The sequence below is a fragment of the Micromys minutus genome (assembly GCF_963924665.1).
Source record: "Micromys minutus genome assembly, chromosome: 11".
In the NCBI taxonomy this organism is placed as follows: Eukaryota; Metazoa; Chordata; class Mammalia; order Rodentia; family Muridae; genus Micromys; species Micromys minutus.
The window spans coordinates 32036851-32057672 of NC_137980.1; the positions used below are offsets into that span (position 1 = coordinate 32036851).

General features: G+C 41.4%; 1 protein-coding gene across 1 annotated transcript; it reads right to left on the minus strand.

Moving 5' to 3' along the window:
- Nucleotides 1-246: 246 nt before the first annotated feature.
- Nucleotides 247-20344, minus strand: FGF5 (fibroblast growth factor 5; the record flags this gene model as incomplete). The annotated part of the gene is made up of 3 exons (XM_080924698.1): nt 247-594; nt 12808-12911; nt 19996-20344. 3 exons carry the CDS (start codon nt 20342-20344, stop codon nt 247-249), a joined length of 801 nt encoding a protein of 266 aa, XP_080780824.1.
- Nucleotides 20345-20822: the final 478 nt, after the last annotated feature.

The following is a 20822-nucleotide window of genomic DNA, read 5'->3' on the forward strand; positions in this document are numbered from 1 at the left end:
TGAAGCCTTTATAACCTTAATGATCCGAAGATATGTGCTCCCTGGATCACTACAGAGAATCCCTCTTCTGTTTCTATTTAAAAGTTAGAAAGCAGTTTAGTTCCAGTTAAAACTTAACAAATGAGCTGACTTCCACTCGTGCACAGCGGATGAACACCGTGTCCCAAAGTTTCCTTCAGGGCTCCGATGACGCCCGTAGAAGGTCCTGAGGCAAAAGAGTGGTTTCCCACATGGCCGGGGTGAGCATCATCCGAAGCGGAACTTCAATCTGTATTTCACTGGACTGGGACTTCTGCGAGGTGGCGACAGGGGAACCTTTGGTTTCACAGGGCTGGGTGGCTTTTTCTTTTCTGGAACAGTGACCGTGAAGGAAAGTTCAGGTTGCTCAGACTGCTTGAACCTGGGTAGGAAGTGGGTTGAGACATGTTGGGGTTTGACCCGTGGGCTGCAACCTCTCTTGGCTTTCCCTCTCTTGTTCAGGGCCACGTACCACTCCCGGCCTGTCTTTTCAGTTCTGTGGATGGCTGATGCGTAGGTGTTATAGCTGTTTTCTTGGAATCTCTCCCTGAACTTGCAGTCATCTGTAAATTTGGTCTAGAGGTGAGAGGAAAGAGGAAATTTAAGTTGTGACAATATTTTGGCAAACAATAAACATAAAGTCTTCAAATATCCAATAATTGTATGAATCTGGATCCTCTTCTCTTTTACAAAGATATGTTTCTTTTAAAGTTAAAGTGGTGTGTGTGTGTGTGTGTGTGTGTGTGTGTGTATTGGGGGGGGTGGGTTCTATATTCCTAAGTTACCTCTACAACACAACTTTTATTCATTATGTTTAGGTAATATCATTGTTAACATAAATACTTGAAACTATTGAATTTAAGCATTATGGACTCTCACTCATATTATTATGCATAAATATTGTTACTTTATTTAAAATACTTTGAAAATTGTACCTAAAATTTAATTTAATATTTTTTCCTCTAAGTCATAAAAAAATATAGAACTATATTTCTAAGAAGTGATTGCCCAATCAAACATGCATTTGTGTTTGCAGAGGGCCAAGCCCCCCTACCAGGGAGGTAGTTAACAGAGTCGTAGCAATTCTTTTCAAACAGGCGTACATTTTCAGTGTTATCAGTGTGATTCTTGATGCCGAGAAAGGGGTGGCATATGGCTCTATTAATATTGCATGTGTTAAAGTTCTTTAGAAAAAAAATATATCTTCACATGTGTGGCTCAAGAGAGTACAGCTAATCGCAGGAAGGAAAAGTCATCAGTCACCTGTGTCCCATCTACACCCACACAGTCAAGCCGGGCGCACAGAAAGGTAGACGGGAAGAGTCCCTCAAGGTACAACATATGATAAGAGGTCGGATGACCCCAATGTGCTGGGAGTACAATGAAGGCAGCAGTAGGGGTGGTAGGCAGGAGCTCAGAGGAGCCCTCTGACAGCCAGTGTGCCTGTGTCACAGGGTGTGAGATAGCAAGAAGGTATGAGTGAGAATTCAGTGGGTATGCACACACTGCGAGCACTTAAAAATGCCGAAATGTGATTTTCACTTGTGATGTAGGGTAGAGAGGACAAGGCTTGGGGCCCCAAAGCAAGCCAGTGCACCCCAAAAGAGCTTGTCTACCAGGATTAGCAGTCTGGAGGTACATGACAGAGGACCAGTGCAGGTGAACCTCGGTTTTCCTACCATGCCCTGGAACCGACGTCTAAGCTTGTCTCCTTCAGCTCCTATGCAGAAGCCCTGCCTACATGGCTACTGTGTGAACCAACACATTTTCCCACGATAAGGATCTATACTTCCCATCAAACATAAAAGATCCCCAACACCTTGAATGGCTTGAGAGTTCCTGTACTAGTCCAGACTAACAAGACTCACAATTTCAGAGAGTCCCATTTGCAGAGTTCCTGAGTTTGAGAACAACTGTGGCTTTTCCCTCTGTGGCATGCATCTGTGTAGAAAATGTTCTGTTCCTTGCTTTTTCTAATAATATCAAACTTTTCTCTGCAATGAAAATTACACACTGAAATCTGAATGTCTGGACCCTCAAGGAAAACCACACGAATGCATTAGTAACTCCCATAAACAAAGTTTACCTCTGCAATCCAAGGACACAACTAACTTTAGAGTGTTTTTAACATATTTACCTAAGTGTAACAGATGCCCCAAGTTTGTTTTGAGGGGAAGGGGATGGAGGATTCCAGACAAGTTTCTTTGTGAAGCCCCTGGCTCTCCTGGAACTTGATCTGTAGACCAGAGCCTTAAACTCAGAGAGATCTACCTGTGCTTCTGCCTCTAGAGTCCTGGGATTAAAGTTGCCACCCCTCCACCATCAATGACCTCCCCTTCGCAAAAGAGGACTCTCTCTAATGCAATGGTCAGCATGGAGCATCTCAAGAGCTGAGTGACCAGGAAACTAGGTCCTAGCATGATATATGTACATTACCAAAGTGAATAAAATACTTCTCTTAAAATGTTGGAGAATGATGTTCTAGAGTGATTTATTTTTACCTTTTTATTGAAAGTAAAATTCACAAACAATATATTTTGATTATTTTGTCCTTCCTCATTTTCTTCCATAACCCCCATCTCTCACTCATCCAACTTTGTGCCTTCTCTCTCTCTCTCTCTCTCTCTCTCTCTCTCTCTCTCTCTCTCTCTCTCTCTCTCTCTCTCTCTCTCTGTTTGTCTCTCTGACTTTCTCTCTGTCTCTCTCTCTCATTTTGAAAACAAACAGGCAAATAAAAGAGAGTGGGATTTTAAAAAAGAAAAAGCACAAGGAACACATACAAACAAAACCCATAAAAAAATACAAAATCAAGCAGCAGAACTAAGAGGCTTTGGCCATGTGTCTCTGGCTTTTTATTCAAGAGGAGAAGGAGACTACTAGGACAGAGGATGCTGGTCAGCTGGAGCTAAGAAATGAGTGGTGATTAAGAAAAAATCAGCACCACTGAGGTGAAATCTTCTGGGAAGTGTTTTCTAAGTGCACAAAAAAGCTGTGTTCCAGAGATAGCCAAGGTTGTACCTCATGCTGCAGCTGTACTTGGTAATGTGTAAGAGTCACCCAGGTGGTACTGATTTTGAAAGCATGAAGGTGTCATGAAGAACAGCTGAGGTTTGGGACTGTGAGAGGCAATGGAAGGCCATTGGTGAAAGTATAACCTCAGTTGTAGTTAACAATCCAGGACTTGGGGCTTGACTCCATGAAGGGAGCCTATGAGAGGCTATTGGTGAAGCCTAGTTGTAATAGAAGACCCCAGTGTACTGGAGATGCAAGTACCATGAGATGATCACCAAGAATAGCAGCAACAGTGTAGTGGATCAACCTGAGCTTAGAGTGCAACAGAGAGCAGAGCTAGAGAAATGTAACCAGCCCTTTGGAGGAGCCCAGAAGATTATGTGTGTATCCCAGACACTGAAACAAGAGGCTGTAACATTGAAGCTGCCTTGGAGACCCAAAGATGTTAAAGATGCCAGAGCCATGGGATACCTGCCAAGGAAAGCTGCTAACAGAGAATGGAACCATCTCCAGAGAAAAAAAGTTTGTTGCAGTCAACAAAGATAAAAAGGGAGTTGAAGATCTGAAGACCACTTTGATATCTGACAGGGAGATGGCAGAGTTTAGAGTCTGCCCTGCTGGTTGCCTGTCTTAATTTAGAATTACAGTTAAGTGATTGGATGGATCTCAGAAGAAACTTTGAACTTTAGACTTCTAACATTGTTGATATTGCTATAGACTATGAGGACTTTGGAAGTTGGACTAAATGTATTTTTTTTATTATGCTATGTTTAGGTATGGCCCCCACAGACTCTTTTGTTTGAACAAGCCTATGGGAACCAGGGAGTGGAGTGTGATGGTTTGCATATGCTTGGCCCAGGGAGTGGCACTATTAGAAGGCATGGCCTTGTTGGAGGAAGTGTGTTACTCTGGGGGTGGGCTTGGAGACCTTCCTAGCTGCCTGAGGATGCCCAATGTGTTCCTGGCTCTTTAGGATAAAGATGTAGAACTCTCAGCTCTGCCTGCACCCTGCCTGCCTGGATGCTGCCATACTTCTGCCTAGATGATGATGGACTAAACCTCTGAACCTGTAAGCCAGCCTCAATTAAATGTTGTCTTTTATTAAAAAAAAATACAAAATCAAAAACCATAAAACACAAGCAAAAAAAAGCAGTTTTTAAGTGCCCAAACAAATATGAGAAAAAATTACATAAAAAAACAAATAAAAGCTAAACAAACAAACAAACAAACACTACCAAAGTACCCCTGCATTCATTCTGTGTTGGCGTCTACTATGGGGCACTCTGGCCTGCCCTTAAGTGTGATTTCTACACCAGCGAGACTCCACTGGAGAAAACTGACTCTTCTTGGCAAGCAAGCTATCATTTGGAGATAGTTTCTTGGTTAGTAATGAGAGGTTGTGTCCAATTCTCTCGCTTCTGGGATCCCATCTGGCTTTAGCCTGTGCAGGTCCAGTGCATGCTACCACAATCTCTGTGAGTTCACGTGCACATCTGTCCTGTTGTATCTGGGAAACACTGTTTCCTTGATGTCCTCCAATCCTTCCAACTCTTACATGCTTTCTGCCTCCTCTTTCCCTGTGTCCTGAGGGGGACCGTTTTGAAGATGACAAATTATCTAGGACTTAGTGTTTCTATGAGGATTTCATGCTACATTCTCCTTCAAATTATAGGACATTTTCTAATAAAGTTTATGGTTTTTAAATGATAGACTTGCATTATTTCCCTAGGAAAATAATATGATAAGTGTTGTCATTTATTAAAGATATTATATACACAGGCATATCAAATGCTAAATGAGCCACTAAAATCAGCCATAACTTTGGCATTCAGCCACTGTCTGTCACTAAGGCAGCGAAGCCTCAGATCTCTGTCTTTGCTGGACAAGATGACACACACTTGTAATCTTAGTACTCAGGAGGGTAAAAGAAGAGAATGACCAAGAGTTCAGTGAAACTTTGTAAGATAAGTAAAAATACAGAATTTCCTCCATCTTTGTTCCAGATATGTTCTAATTGATTTGACACCAAATTACAGTTAAGAGGCCTTGGGATGAACATTAAGGTGAAATATTTAAATAAACTAATATATTGTACTTTACTATTTCTGTCAAAACAAGTAAAACTTACACAACTAAATTATGCTTGCTTAAACAACCAATCATTTCACAGAGGGGACACATACGCTGCTAATGAAAGCAAGAACCTCTTCTTTCTGAATGCTGTACTGTCAGCTATGGCTTCCTAATTTTTGACAAAGGGATCAACAAAAAATGCTGGCAAAACTGACCTCTGCCTGAAACAGGATTAATTTAGAAGCACATCTCTCAAGCTGCACAGATACCGTGAGGTGGCTCAAAGACTTCAACCGAACACCCAAAGCGCTGAAGCTACCAGAGGAAAGCAATAGTGAATGTCTTTCAAGTTTTAGCTCCTGGCAAGTGCTTCCTGAACAGTACTCCAGTAGCACAAGCAATGTTCCAAGAATCAGTGGATGGAATCGTTTGCAATTGGAGCGTTTCTATGCACTGAGAAAGCTATCGGAAGCCTGTGGAAGGCTGCAGAGATGTAGCATCTAGAAAACACTAAGAACTGTAAAACTTAAACACCAAGGAAATCAAACTGCCAGTTGATGAGTGGGCATGGGCAGGCAATTCTCCAAAAAGAAACTGCAAGTGATCAATATGTTTTGGGTGTTTTTGTTTTTGCTTGTTTTCTGTTTGTTTGTTTTGTTTTTAGGCATTCAACATCACTTAGCCATTGTGGAACTGCACATCAGAAAACTGAGAATTAAAACTACTTTCATCTCATCCCGGTCAAAATGGCAAGATGGAAAAATCAAATGTCAGCAGATGTTGGTGGGGATGAAGGAAGGAAGAGTATTTTTACACTACTGATGAGACTGTAAACCAGGGTGGACACCAAGGAAATCTATATGGTCCTCCTATAGGACTCAGCTATTTCACTCTGGGCATCTTCGGACACCAGTCTGTATTCCACTGTAGAGATACATACACATCCATGTTTGTTGATGCATTATTCACACAAAAAAGAACATGCAACCATCCCAGATGATGACCCAGAGAAGCATGACTAGGGAAAGAAAATGTGGCACTTATAGACACTAGACTTTTATTCTGCTGTAAAGAACAGTGAACTCGTGAGCGTTTCAAACATCCGGTGGTGAGTATTACATCAAGCTAGGTAAGTGATACACAGAAAGACAAGCCATGTGTTCTCTCGAGCCTTCCAGTGTTTTTATTAATGCAAGTGAGAAGGGAAGAGGGAAGAGCGGGTAGAGGCTGTGAAATTTTGAAGGAGGCCAGAAGAGGGAAGAGGGAGTTAAAGAAGGTCAGCATGGTAACAAACAAACTTGAGACATCAAGTGGCTATGAGGGTTAAGCACATGATTACAAGGAAGGGGTATGGATTGAGGGAAAGGAAACAGGAAATGCATAATTACAAGTTGTTTTTGAAAACAGTGAAATCTAACCCTTTGGGGGCTAATCTATACACAAACAATGAAGTGAATACGGAAATAAGCTAGTAGTGCTTGATTCTACTGCCCGTTCTTACAGTGTGAAGTCCATTCTAAACTACGGATGCGTTGTAAAGACTCTTGCTGCACACCTCTAATCTCTGCATTGGGAAACCTGAATCCACAGACTTCTAGCACCAGGTCAAGGCCAAGAAAATACCAGTGCTCAAAACGCACAGTCACAGATGAAGATGCAGTGCGCGACAGAGGTGTCAACGGGAATGAATTTGGATAGACGGCGCCTAACGCATGTTTGTAAGGCATTTTGTCTATTTATCTATTTTACCATGTTTTCACTGGTTGCCTTCTTTCTCCTAAAAAATTATAAATCCAAGAATTAACTTAATCCAAATAATTAAGATGTTACTATATACTGCAATAAAAGCAAGTGTCAGCCAAAGTGTGCTTTAAGCAGTTTCCTAACTGGTTCCTCTACCCATGTTCTGTAATGCTGGGCTTCCTCCTTTTCTTTTACCAGTGTTGCTGTGTATCACTGCATCCTGATATAGGGCAATGTGAGCCTAAAGGAACCGCCCTTTACCCTTTCCCATGTAAGTCCTATGGAGGTCCTTGGTGGCCCTGAAATGCCAGCCCAGCAGGGCCATAGCTCCTTAACACTGAACATCTTACCATTCTATATTTTATCATTCCTACTGAGCAACCAAGGGATTGTTGGGTATAATAAATAACCATTCCAGTAATACAGTGGCAAATGCCAACCAGGAATTGTCTTAACAATCAATCAGAGAGCAGATTTATATTTTTGTTCCACATAACCTCAGAAGGCCTAAAACTGTTATACAGATATTAAAATGGCTTTAAAATAAACAACTTAAAGGACATCAGCACAACTTAAAAAAGAAAAAAAAAAACCTAATCATAGAGCAGATTTAAGATGCATGTTCCCCTGGCGGTATCTCGGTATCTCTAGAGATTCTATTTTAGTAAGTGTGGGTTGGGAGTTTGGATTTGAATCACCAGCAGATAGATAGCAGTGGTGGAGGCGAGGTAAGGATTGTATATGGAGTAGAAAACAGAGGCTTGATTTCTGGTGCCTTTAATAGCCCTGTAAAATGGCAGTACTCCACAATCTGTGATTAGCCTGCTTTATTTACCTCCTGCAATCATCAAGATACTATTATCTGGCCTTAAGTTGGAAGAGTAAAGGTATGGACCACCTTTTGCAAATAGCAGGTTGGGCGCATAGCTCTCATCTCTTGACTGAGACTACAGTTCCTTCCAAAGCTCTGAAAATCTAGACTTGTCTCCTCACATTTGGGTAGCTCACTTCCTCTGAACTTCTCTCATTTTAAAGACTGATAAATGCTAAGTACCCTCCCTCAAAAAAAAAAAATCAGAGAAATGGCAAACAATTATTTGCTTTAAGTAACTTGGATTTTGAATCAGCAAGTCCATTCATTTTACTCACAGGTCTTCAACAAAGTCCTTCTCACCAACCTGACCGAAGGCAAAAATCAAAGTCTGATACAGGAACCAATTGCAAACCCATTCTGGATGACAAATCACTGGCCCTTTCCTGTTTTCATACCAGTGCTGATGTCACTTCTATACCTAGACCCCGTGGTTGTGACAAGAAGAGGGGCTTGTGATAGGTTATTTTTCTAAGTGATAATTGTACACGTTGCTTGAGTCTTTGTCTTTTCAGTAAACATGCTAAGCTTGGGGGCTGTTTCCTCATTCCCTGCCTTCAGCGCTGGATGTCCAGTCCAGACTACCCTCCTAGGCTAGCCAGCTGGCACCCTCTGAACCCAGGAAAGGAGAATGGTCCAGCCCTCACTTGGGGCTGATCAGCACACATTCCAAGCCTGTTTCGTAAACTCTGCAATTAGCCTTCCTTCCAAACATGATCCCCTAAAACCCAGAGACATAAGAAAATAACCATTTGACCACACGCCTTTCTCTGGATAGCTAAGCCAACACACTTTTGCCCAACATACAGCAAGCTACCATTTGTACTTCATGGAAACACTGAAACGTGTGTTATCCAACTTTCCCAAGATTTATAATTTTCTCCTTGGGGTCTAAGATTCTAAAACGAACTGTAGGACTCTGAAAGGACTAGAAGACTATGAGAACAGAAACCCCCCACTCTGTCCAGTATGAGCTTGGGAACCTCACCTTCAAATTTGACTCCTTGGCAAACAGAAAACCTGGATGTCCGTGTGTGCAAACAGTGGTGTCCCAAGGACTAATGGCAAGTAGGATTTGGGCTAATCTAAATAACTGAAGAACCACAGCTACTTGACCTTGAAATCAGAAAGAGACATTGGAGATCATCTACCAGCTCCCAGAGAGCACATTCTGGAAGATTTGTTTAAGTATCGAGTGATCATAGTTTCTAGGCGCTACAGCAAGAACCCGGTACATAATATCTCAGCAAAACACCACAGACACCACTGTAGGCAGCAGCTATCACTTCCCTGTTTGTTTCAACTAGAAAAGCAATACACAGAATATTTGATAACGCGGCATGAGTGTGGAGTGGTATTAGGCTACCAGTGGTCTGCGTGCTTAACTGCACACCCAGAGGGCTTCACGCTTCACACTCAACCGTGTGGGAAAAGCCAGCGAGGTCCTCTGGCAGGCTTTCGTTAAGACCCTGAACATGAGGATGAAGAGCAGGAAGCCTCCAGAAGACACATAGCCTCCATCCAGAGCAGGTTAAGACATGAGTGGGAGCCTCAGCGATGCCTGACTCTCTAAGAAGCAATTAATCTTGCCTGCTTTCCAGAAGGCCTCATACATTTTTAACAAAAGACCCAGACACTTTCAGCCCATAGCATCCTTTCTCGCTCTCTTGCCCCAGAGAAAGAGTGTGGATTTGGGTGAGTGAGTGGGAAGTGGGAGATGGTCTTGTGAGGAGTTGCAGGAGGGAAAACCAACATCAGAATATATTGTATGAAAAAAAATATTTTCAATTAAATTCTTTTAAAGCATGCTGGGGGATTTCATATGTTGAGAATTTCAAACAGCGGGGCAGCCTTGCACGTTTGGATTCTGTGACTGGTTTTGGGGAGAGGTGCACACGGGTGGGGGGATGGGGTGGGAGCTTGCAACACCACCTGTCCACTTGAGATTCAAATAACATCTCTATTGTGAAATGGACAAACAGGATGATTCTGTCAGCGCCAGTCCACCTCGCCCATGCTGCTCAGGGCTGGCCGCCGCAGTGCGCCATCTTTGAGCACACCCACAAGAAAGTAGCATTCAGCTGATGAATATTTTTAGGAACCGAGATGCTCTTTTCTGTTTGAGAGTTAGCCGAGAGAGTGGTTCCCTGAGCAGCACAAGGTCACCCCAGATATGTGTGTGTAAAGATCCATGGCAGAGACTTCTCCTCCTCTGTAGACTGAAATCAAGCACTGGAGGGTTCGAGGGGAAGGCTAGGGCCAAAATAAATGTTTTGAATCCAAGGGAAGGTGAGAAGGTGGAAAATAATTTACAACTTTACACATCTAGTCTAGGATTCCCTTCTTCTTTGCTAGTAAAGAGAATGCTATGAATTTCAATGATCTGCCAAAGTCATCATTTTTATAAGTGGTGTAAGAATCTGTCTTAATCAGGCACCCAATAATTCTCATAAGTACATGAAAACAATGTAATTCCCTCCCAAACACAAAGCTATGTGTTAAACTAACTTATGCCTGCAAACCATTCGCATATCTAAAGAGGGAATTTGAAGAGGACCCAGTTTTTCCTGAGATCTAACAACTCTGTAACCTGAGGAAAATGACTACCCTTCTCAAGCCTCGTTCCTTGCTTCACTCTTAGGAGGTCGTGTGAGTGAAAGGTCCTCTGCAGAGCTGTGAATCACCACAGCAGCCTGATGTCCAGCTTAAAGCTCTCGTCAGAACTGAGTTAAAATGGACAGTCCACTCCAGGGGGATTGTTTTTGCCCGAGTTACCTGGCTCCTTTACCCTTCTGACTCACTTTCAGTTCGGATGAAGAAGCTGAAAGGTGCTCTCTAAGGCCACTGCAAGGTTATTAATACAGAGCATCTCACGAACTACGAGTTACTAAGTGTGGGTTTGTGGTTTGGATGATAATATAATTCTGTAAATATCAAAGCCAAGTCTGGTAAACACACCGAACGTTAGAAGATCGTTTCTTTAATGTGTTACGCTGCGGCGAAAACAGGAAACAAAGCAGCTGGGCACAAAGCCGATAATTGCTATGATTAATGCTGTTTCTAAACTCGACTTCTTTAAAAAATAAATCACTTCATAATTTAATTAGGTTTCCATCTAGAGAAAAAGGCGTAATAAAAGCTCGGATAAGAGAATGAAGTTTTAGACACGACCGTGGGGCTTAATTTTTTATCTACGGTTCAGCTCAAAGTCGTCAGAATGACTTTTCTATCTAAGAGCCCCAGTGAGTGACAGGAGCAAGACTTGCTTTGTGCTGCTTGAAAGTCATCATTCCATGAAATAACTTTGGCCTGTCAGGATGAGGAAGAATAACAGATGCTGTTTCTGCATTATCTGCAATATTTCCACCAGCCATCCTCAGACATTTGGGTCAAATTTCTAGAAATTAGTTCCTTGCATTTGACAGAGGAATCATGTATCCTAACCTCTTGGTGTGACCCTTCTAATTGGCACCCATTTATAATACTTTGCTTTCTGTGGCAATTATCCTCCCCCATGGCCGAGTTCCATCTATTTTTGTACACACTCGTACACAGATGAGAACATTTTCAGTGTTACGGTTTTCCATCCCTCAGACAAACCCAGAAGAGGTGATCTCTATACTTGTTTTTGAATCTTATGCCACTGAGGTTTTGAAGATTTCTCAGCCTTAAAGCAGATCATTGAAAAGTCATTATTTTCCACCTGGATGCGAATTTTTAGCAATCAAACATTATTCTTAACGAGTCGAGAGATATCTGGTTTTCCCCACAGAAACAAATGAAATGTTACTTTTAGTTGTTCAGCCATAGCCTTCATTTTTCAAAACTGTGTTAGTCCTTGCTAGAGTAATACATGCCAGAAATGAAATTAATTGCTTTCATAGTTCTTGAAAATAATGACTAAAGAGTCTAATAACAGCGTTTCATTAATCCTAGATTGTAGTGGGTTGCTACATTCACATTTTATTTAGCTTATTGCATTTAATGATACTCGCTGTTTACTGAACACTTACAAAGTTCCAAATGCTGCTCTAAGAACTTTGTGTGTACCATCTCACAAAAATCACAAAATCTCCCACAGTAGCCAGAGTATTCTTCAGAACTTATTAATTCCTTCGGTTGCAAAGGAAAGAAAATTGTAAAGTTTTCCAAATGGAAATGCGTGGAATTCTTATTGGATACTGAAAGAGTAAAAGGCTAAGAAGCAAGTGTAAATTAATTTCATTCTTACATTAGATTTTCTGTGGACTTTGAAAATGACAAAAGAAATATTCAGCTATTCATTTCTTATTAATTAAAGAACTAACTGTAACCAACAATTGCCTCTTAAATTTATTTAGTGTTAAAAAAAATCTCATATCACAGAAAAAAATACCAAATCATTTTAAGTGTGATATATATATATACACTCATACAAATAAACAGGATCTAGATGTAGTATAAGCTAAGAGACAAATAATTTTTAAATGATTATGAAATGTGTAAGTACTCTGAAGAAAACTTTTGAATGCAGGGTTAGTAATTAGTATTGAGTAGTTATAGTTGAAATGACAAGAATACAAGACAGGAATCCCCCTGCTTCATGGAGTGCTGTTCCTTTCTGGAAGGTGAGAGGCTTCACAGCCTTTGTTTTGACTTTGATTTCCTACATGGAAATATACGATATTACTTAGACCCAAGTTTGGTACCATGAATAACCTGTAAATAAAAAAGAACTCCTCTATCCAACACATTCCTCCTAAATGTAAGGTGTATGTGATGCCACAGATGCCCATAGCTCTGACCAAGTCTCACCCAGGGCTCTCTAGAAAACTAACAGTGGTGATCCGTGTACAAAGGCTATTTGCAAGTACATTTGCCCTTTACAGTCTCAAAGGTTCTATGTGTTTTTAAGACAGTGAAATGTTCCAATTATTACTTACAGACGCATATACAATTGGTTATACATACATATAATTTTACCAGAGAAAAAAATTAAGTTCCTTAAGCAGATTGTCTATCTGTCCACTGTGAAAACAATCGCTTCACTTCGTTACAAACGTAAAACCTATGGAACACTTTTTAACAAACACAAAGTGGTTTCTACTTACACTTGCATGGAGTTTTCCTTTTTTTGACATCGCTAAAAATTTGTTGCTGAAAACTCCTCGTATTCCTACAATCCCCTGAGACACAGCAAATATTTCCAAAATACCTAGGATGACAAAAAATCCCAAAATAAAACACAGACTCTTCTACACAGAACTGTGAAGAATTCAATGTCTACGCTGCATGTTCTCAGTCTTTACCGCTGAGATTAAATAGAAGAGCACGGAATGACCTTTGGTGAGATTCGGTATGCTAAGGAGCGGCTGGCACTGAGTGTACACTTGGAACGACTTACTCCAAGGCTCAGAAACTTTATTTTGCTTCCTCAATAATTTTATATTTGCGAATAGCAGGTTGCTTTTAGTAAATTTGACAATAGATTCTTTTCAAATCCTAACGGTATTGAAAGAGGCTTTTAAAATATTTTTTAAAATATTCCAAGTTGTTACCACTTCACCAGTATGAAAAATTCAAAAGCCTGGAAAATTATAATTTCTTACATAAAACAACCTTGTAAAACCATAAAAGCTACACCTAAGGTGCTGAAAATATAAATTACATTACTAGTGTGAATTGTTTAATAAATTACGTTTTGAGAAGTATTTCACTTTGAGTCATTTCCTAGAAAAATGTAATGATTTGAATAATGTCAACTGTGGAACGCACAGTCTGTGTGGCACGCCACTGTCCCTTCCTTTCCTACCGTCCTTTCAAGTACCTTGTGTGCTGAGTCAAGATACTGTCCACTGCAATTCATTGAGGATGTTAAATAAGATTCACTGTGTATTCTGCACATAGCTAGAAAGCCTGCCTTTCTAACAATGAAGTCATAAAAGACTCTAAACATAAACATGAGTGAAGACAATATTCTGATCAGTTATACGTTTGATATTGTTAAGATGTATAAACAGCATATTTCATTAAAGCTGAAATACAGTAATATAATTCATTATATAACGTAGAGCTGAGGAAAAAAGAAAAAGGAAAGAAAACAGTGAGGAGGAGAAAGCAGAGCTCAACACTCGGACACAACTGTTTCAAGCATGTATGTACCCTATTAGGGTGTGTAGTGAGAACTCTGAGGAGGTAGCATTTTCCTCCCGTTTCCTCGAAACTGCAGTCCCTCCTGCAGGACGATGAGTGAATATAGGAACTGGTTTACTGAAGACTTAAACTGCACAGCACGCTCTGAGCACCTGTCGGTCTCACAGATATTACTGCACACTCGCTCACCCCCTTCTGTTTAAACACTCAGAAATTTCGAAGACAAAGGGGAACACCCGGGAAACCATGTTGTTACTGTCGTTTTTGAACAGTCTTGGCCAAGAATAAGAAAACTGTCTCAGAAAAAACTGCAGGCACCACTGTAGTGTTGTGTCTTTTCAGAACTAGAAGAAGCAAAAATAAATAAATAAATAAATAAAACAAAAGCCGCCTAGCATGACGTTCATGTAAGAGGAGTGCTAATAGACACTAGTGCCCTGCATACCATCTCTTTCCAAATACTTCTAAAATTTAAGTTAGGTAGAACCTAATATAAATATTGTTCGATTAAGATACACACCCAAGGCTTTAGAAGCATCATCATGTTACCAGAATCTGGCAAAGCACACAGAACACTTCCTAAATTGACATACATCAGTTTATACAGAGAATAAGAGCTATGCATACATAGTGTATTTAACTTCCTAAAATTTAAAATATACTTCACACGTGTCATTTAACTTTATGAAACTAAATTGTAGAGGTGTTGTATATTATTATTATTATTATTATTATTATTATTATGAAAATATGACTAGCACAACTGACAAAAAGCCATATTTGAACCAGAATTTAAGAATAACATTGAAAGCATCAGTAAAGAGTTGAAATATTCATCTGATTGGGGATGAACATTAAACACTCCATATGTTATCAGAAGCACAGAAAGGTCCTTGTGAGCGCTCTTTCTCTGTGGAGTGACAGACACAGGAGGGCAATAGGGTTGGACAATGAGCTCTTCGTGGTCGTCTTCAGGGTACTCGTGGTTCTAGATCAGATCTCACGGTTCTAGATTAGACCCCGTGGCTCTAGATTAGAACTTGGTTCTAGATTGGAGCTTGGTTCTAGATTAGAACACGTGGTTCTAGATGGCCAAGGCCACATTAACTCACATACTTATGCATCCCAAGAAACATTTTTCTGATGCTTGTTTTTTAACTCAGTATATTCTGTATCTTAATTACTAGGAAGCCATGACAATGAACTTGAAGAATTTCGGTTCTCCTTATGAATATACTACGCTTTACTAATGTAAACTGCTCATATATTAGTGAAAATATGCAGCATTATCAATGAAATTTTCACATTTTTAGACTAACTTTTGAGGTGTTAAAATTAAATTGTTTTATAAATATTTACTAGGTTTACAAAAAAAAAATTATATGTCCTGTTTAACTAAATGACTGCTTTCTGACCTTCATTTAAGAACTCCTTTTGGTCCACTAAACTTGTATCTCAATACGCTGCATATTTTATTCTATATGTGTTGATTACAATTAATTTTAAATATGGAGAGATAATGAAATAGTGCCTATAAAACTGTTATTTTATTACACGTTGCATTGTTTGTATGATAAATTCTATTATAAAAATTACATATTGCCCTATAATGAAAAGACCATGTAATTTTTAGTATTTTTGGAAGCTTAATAAACATGTATATCTGTTTGCATGTGTGTATGTGTGCATGTGTATATGTATATGTATGTAAATAAAATTGTTTTTCACATTATCCACTTTGTAATTAATCTTTTAAACTTTAATGTAATTTTACCTGATATTAAAATCATTGTTAAAATCATAATTTCTAAACTAATATCAATATCTATTTCACACAGTCTGGTTTTCTAGAATACCAGCACAATATTGCACGACTCACAATGGGCTTCCCATATCTCTCTCCAAAAGAGCAAAGGCTATCTATGTTATCTACTTTATAACGCAGATCTCAGTAACTTATTAAAGAATTCTAGAAAATACTGCAAACCATGTATATTAAATCATGAATTAATGCATCCCAAGAAACATGTCTCTAAGCTGACTTTTAAAAAATTTAGTATAAACTTAAGGCAAGTTTCTTGTTCACCCTGTAGATGACAGTGTCCTTAAGCTGGAAGGCAACTATCTCACAGACCTGTCAGTGACTGCTACTCTCTTGGGGACACCCCAAGTAGACTCACATAGCAGCCAGTGACTGTCTTTGCTGTTGCAGTGTGTTGGGGACAACCTCCTTGTAGGTTCATGTGTTTTGAGTTGCTCTTACTACTTACTGTGTCTCTCTCCTGTTTGGGGATGGGTGTAGAGAACTCAGGATAAATTAATTCATATGCAGTTACTGAAGATAGTGTGTCATCTTTCCCACTATGTTTATGGTTAGGAGAAGAGAGGAGAGGCAGAGATGGAAGGAAGAAGGCTTTCTTAGTAAAATGCCAAGTTTGATATCAAGGTTGAAGGAGACAAAGCTTCCCGGTGTCTCTACTGTTGGTCCTTAATCTACCTATTTCAAAGGATGATTACACTTTATTAATAAGTTTACCTCAGTAAGAGAAAACATGCATAGCTTCCTTCCTTGTTTTTCTTTAGCTCTCTTAATATCAGAAGGTGCTATTGATTATGGGGGACATGTGGTTCTAGAATAGTAGAATGAATGCTAGAACAACATAATTAACACACGTTCAAAACTCTCAATAAAAGCATTTAAAAGTTCCCAAAGGAAAATATGAAGACACTGAAGCTTCTCTACTCTCATCCTCGACAACAAATATACTCTGTCAAGTTATCAAATCTTAGTCTTGAATGATCCAATTTAGCACAGTCTTTGCTGATTAAATTAGTAACAGAATTCCTCTCCCCCCCCCCCCCTTGAATTTCTCTGCACAGGAAATGCTGGTTTATCCAGCCTGGGGAAATATCTGATGAGTATATGACACCAAAATGTATTGTCAAATCAGATTTTCAAAACAGAGTGTAAAACCGAGGACTCTCTTAGAGAAAATGTGAATGAAATGTTTGTGATTTGTGTGGTTGCTTTGTATAGGTATCACCTAAGGGTCTCCCTCTGAACTGCTCACTATCTAATTTCATAGTTTCAGTGGCCCAACGTAAGTCAAGGTAATGCTGTATGGAAGCTAAACTTGAGAGCACTGAAGTTAAAGCAGCTGTTCATCTCTCTTCAAAGTTAGAGCTCATGTCCCCTCATCTTGTCTATTCTTCGTCTTTCTCCCGCATTTCCTTTCTATAAGGGTTCGTATGCAAGATGGCAGATGCCATATTGTGTCTTTAAAACATGGCACTACTATTGGATGGGGCAAACCAGGGCCTTACTAATTCAAGTACCTAAAGGGATATTTTAGTATTTGTAGCTAGAGCATGATTTTGATAGTCAAATTAAACAAATCTTCAGGGTTGTCAAATATATTTATTATCAAGTAAAAATTGACATTTTATTTGACAAAAAGTATTATTGTGGCATCTCATTTTAAAAAAAAACCTTTATTCTGAGGGTTGTTGTTTCTTCACTGTATTTTTGGCCTTTCTTGTGAGAGACAAACACATGTTTCCACCCACTTATAGTCCAAGGAATATAGTCCAAGGTATGTATTTACAAGTAGATTCTGCCTTTTCTTCTGTGACTACCTAAGTGTAGAGAGCCATTTTAAATTTCCAAATTCCATGCCTTTCCCACTGTACATAAAATCATTTCATAGAGGTGTGTTGGTAACTCCTAATATCAAAAGAGCTATGACTGTGAGATTTAAATTATGCTTTCCTTTGAGAAAATCCTGTGGGGGGGGGGGAACAGGGAAAATGCAGAAGGGAAAAGAAAATGTAGCAGAGAAGTAACCAAAACATGCATTCTCAGGCAGGTGCCCTACATTGGATACATGAATGAATGAATGAATGAATGAATGAATGAATGAATGAATGAGTGAGCGAGTGGGTGAAAGAATGCCAGTCTTTTGCAAGATGCAAGTTAAAGGCTAAATGGTTGTATAAACTTTCAAGGTTGGGAGTTAGGAAAAAGCTACTTACAAAGTTTTTTAGTCCCTGCCTACAATACATCTCTGCTGGTTTGTGGCCACCCTTCCTTCCAGTTTAAAATAAATAAGCCCCTGGGAATAACGGGTAGCTGGCCAGTTTCTTCTTTAGATAAATGAAGTCTGTTTGTCTGTCCTTGCTTTCCTTCATGTTTCTGTAAATCCCCTTCTAGCAGGGCCTATAGCACAGGCACTAAGTCTGGCTTCAGTGGGACTTTGTAATGAAGAAGGAACTGTTCTGCCTCCAGAACTTTCAGGGCACAGGGCATCCCAACTTACTGCTGCATTCCTGCTACTGGGGTCTCCTCAGCAAGCAAAGGTTTGTGTAGTTGTCGCTCATCCACAGCAACAAACTAGAGCATGTTTTTCTACAATAGCTATGAAGGTGGCTGAGATAGAGACTAACGGCTCTCCCAGGGCAGAACTGAATCCTGCAAAATGAGGAGAGTAGGAAGAAATATTGAAACAGAAGTAACATCTTCCTGGAGCATCAGAAAACTCATCCTTACCAGAGCAGACTATTCTTTTCATACACAAAGGCCAACGTTCTTTCGAACGTGAAGAGTGGGGGATCCGATGTGGAACATACTGGAAGCCCCGAGACTCAATAGGATAGGATAGATCCTTTTCTGTTGTGTACTGCCTCTCCACCTGCATCTCGTTGGCTGAAGGGGTGCTCTCCAAAGACAAAGCACACAGCCGGCAGGCTTGGAACAGCACCTGTCCTGACTCTATTGCCACCGGATCTCAGGCCTGATCCCCCCACCTCATTGAAAAGGCCAGCCATCCCACCTGTATTTGAATTTCCAAACCCTCTCTCCACAGGCCCCAGCCGACTGTCAGCCCAACAAATAAAGCCGTGGTTTCTTGGAGCTGGGTAAACAGACGTGTTCTAGTTTCTGGGGACACTGATCTAGTGAGGTGTACCTGAGAGCCACCGGGAAGATCAGAGGGGCCAGGTGACAGCACAGCACTTTCTCCTGGCCCCATTTCCGCTCTCCGTGGGAGTCTGAGTGGTCGCTGCTGTGACTTTTATCTGGAGGACTGAGCCCTGCTGGAAACGCGACCTGAACCTAGTGAGAAAACACCCCGCTAGACGCTAGACTATGGAGAGACTACAGTCCGGTGCACACAGCTCCAAACCACCGCCAACCTCAGCAGTCGAAGGAAATCTAGGGGAGCGCCAATGGCTCCTGTGATGGTCCAGAAAGGCAGATGGAGTGGAGGGAACGCGGGTGGGGTAGAAGCAAAGAGGAAAGGAGAAAGAGAGGACTCGGAGAAATTTCAAGTTGAATTGTATTTTTTAAGTTATTTTTTAAGTTATTTACAACTATTTCAACCTCCTCTGTTGAAAAAATTAAGAACTTTGCTCCTTCTGTCCCTGGAAACCGAAGGCATTGTCAGGGTCTCAACCCACTAAACGCTATTAAACCCAGCACTACACTTAGTTATCATACCGTCTGCCCAGTTTTCCAGATCCTGTTGCTTTCCTGCAAGCAGAACTTTGCTATCCCGATATGCATGTACACATACATTCTACATAGACATAAGTGTGTGCACTGTATGTATGTATGTATGTAACTATGTATGTAGCGGTGTGAAAGATGCCTATGTATGCAAAGTTACATACACATATTAATATAAAAACATAATATGGGATATATAGGTTATTTGAGTGGAAGTCCACAGATTTGTTCTTTTCATAAACTAACGTAAATTCTGTACAGGGAATTAGAGATATACTTTGACACTTAAAGAAAAATACAGTTCTAGTTCATAAGTAGAAAGAAACTCGACCAGGAGAAAGATTGTTACTTCTTTCATTATTTTATTTTCCTTCAGCTATGGTGGTCTTTTCGGCCAGGGCATTCTAGAAAGGAGCTGCCTGTCTCACCATGGTAAGCTCACCTAGGGCTAGCCGTGCCTGCTACCCAAGACAGAGGGGTGCGTCTGCTCTTAAGGAGTAGATGCGTCGCCCAGAAACCCTACTGGACTATTTCCAGAACCAGATGAGTTCCAGGTGTTGGGGCTCCTAGAGGTGTCCCGTGGCCCCAAGGAACACTGACCGTCCCTCCCAGAACAGGTTTTGTGGGAGAGTGAGGAACTTACTTAACACACTGGCTTCGTGGGAGCCATTGACTTTGCCATCCGGGTAGATCTGCAGATGGAAACCGATGCCCACTCTGCAGTACAGGCTGCCGGTCCGGCGCCCCGAAGGGCTCCACTGGAAACTGCCGAGCTCCAAGCCGCTTCCTTGGCTGCCTGGAGAAGCTGCGACTGGGGAGGAGGCAGAAGACGAAGAAAAGGTCGCGCCACTTCTGCCCCGGCTGCCGCTGGAGTCTCCGGGGTTCCGAGGAGGCGCGGGTTGCTCTTCGGGAGTGAGACGCTTCTCCCCGTGAGCCCGAGCGCTGAGGATCAGGTGGCTGCAGAAGATGAGGAAGAGCAAGGACAGGCTCATTCTTCCGGCCGCGGGGGTCCTAAGTGCATCTTGCAAGGCTGGCTCCGGGCTCCGTAGCCCCCGCGCGGCTGCGTGCCTCTGGCGCTGCCTCCCTCGCCGCACTGGGTGGACATAGCCTCGGGGAAGGGAGAGGGAGAGGGGGAGAGAGAGAGAGAGAGAGGGAGAGAGAGGCCACCCGAGAGGATCTCGGCGCTGGCACCGGGATATTTATAACGCCAGTGATCTCACTGCTCCGTGCACGCCTGCGAAGCTTCCCCTCACCCGCCGCTTTGTGTACTCAGTGGCCGGTGCGGGGAGGGAGCGCCGCGGTCCCGGGGGCGGGGGTGTGAAGGAGGAGGGAGACGCGATCCCGGGAGTGGGAGGAGGTGTCTTGCCCTCGGAAGCTGCCCTCGGGACGCTGGCTGCGACCACGCACGGGCCAAGCAACCCAGCGGTTCTCAGGAGCCACCCGTCACCCCACCCCCTGCTCGAGCCAGTG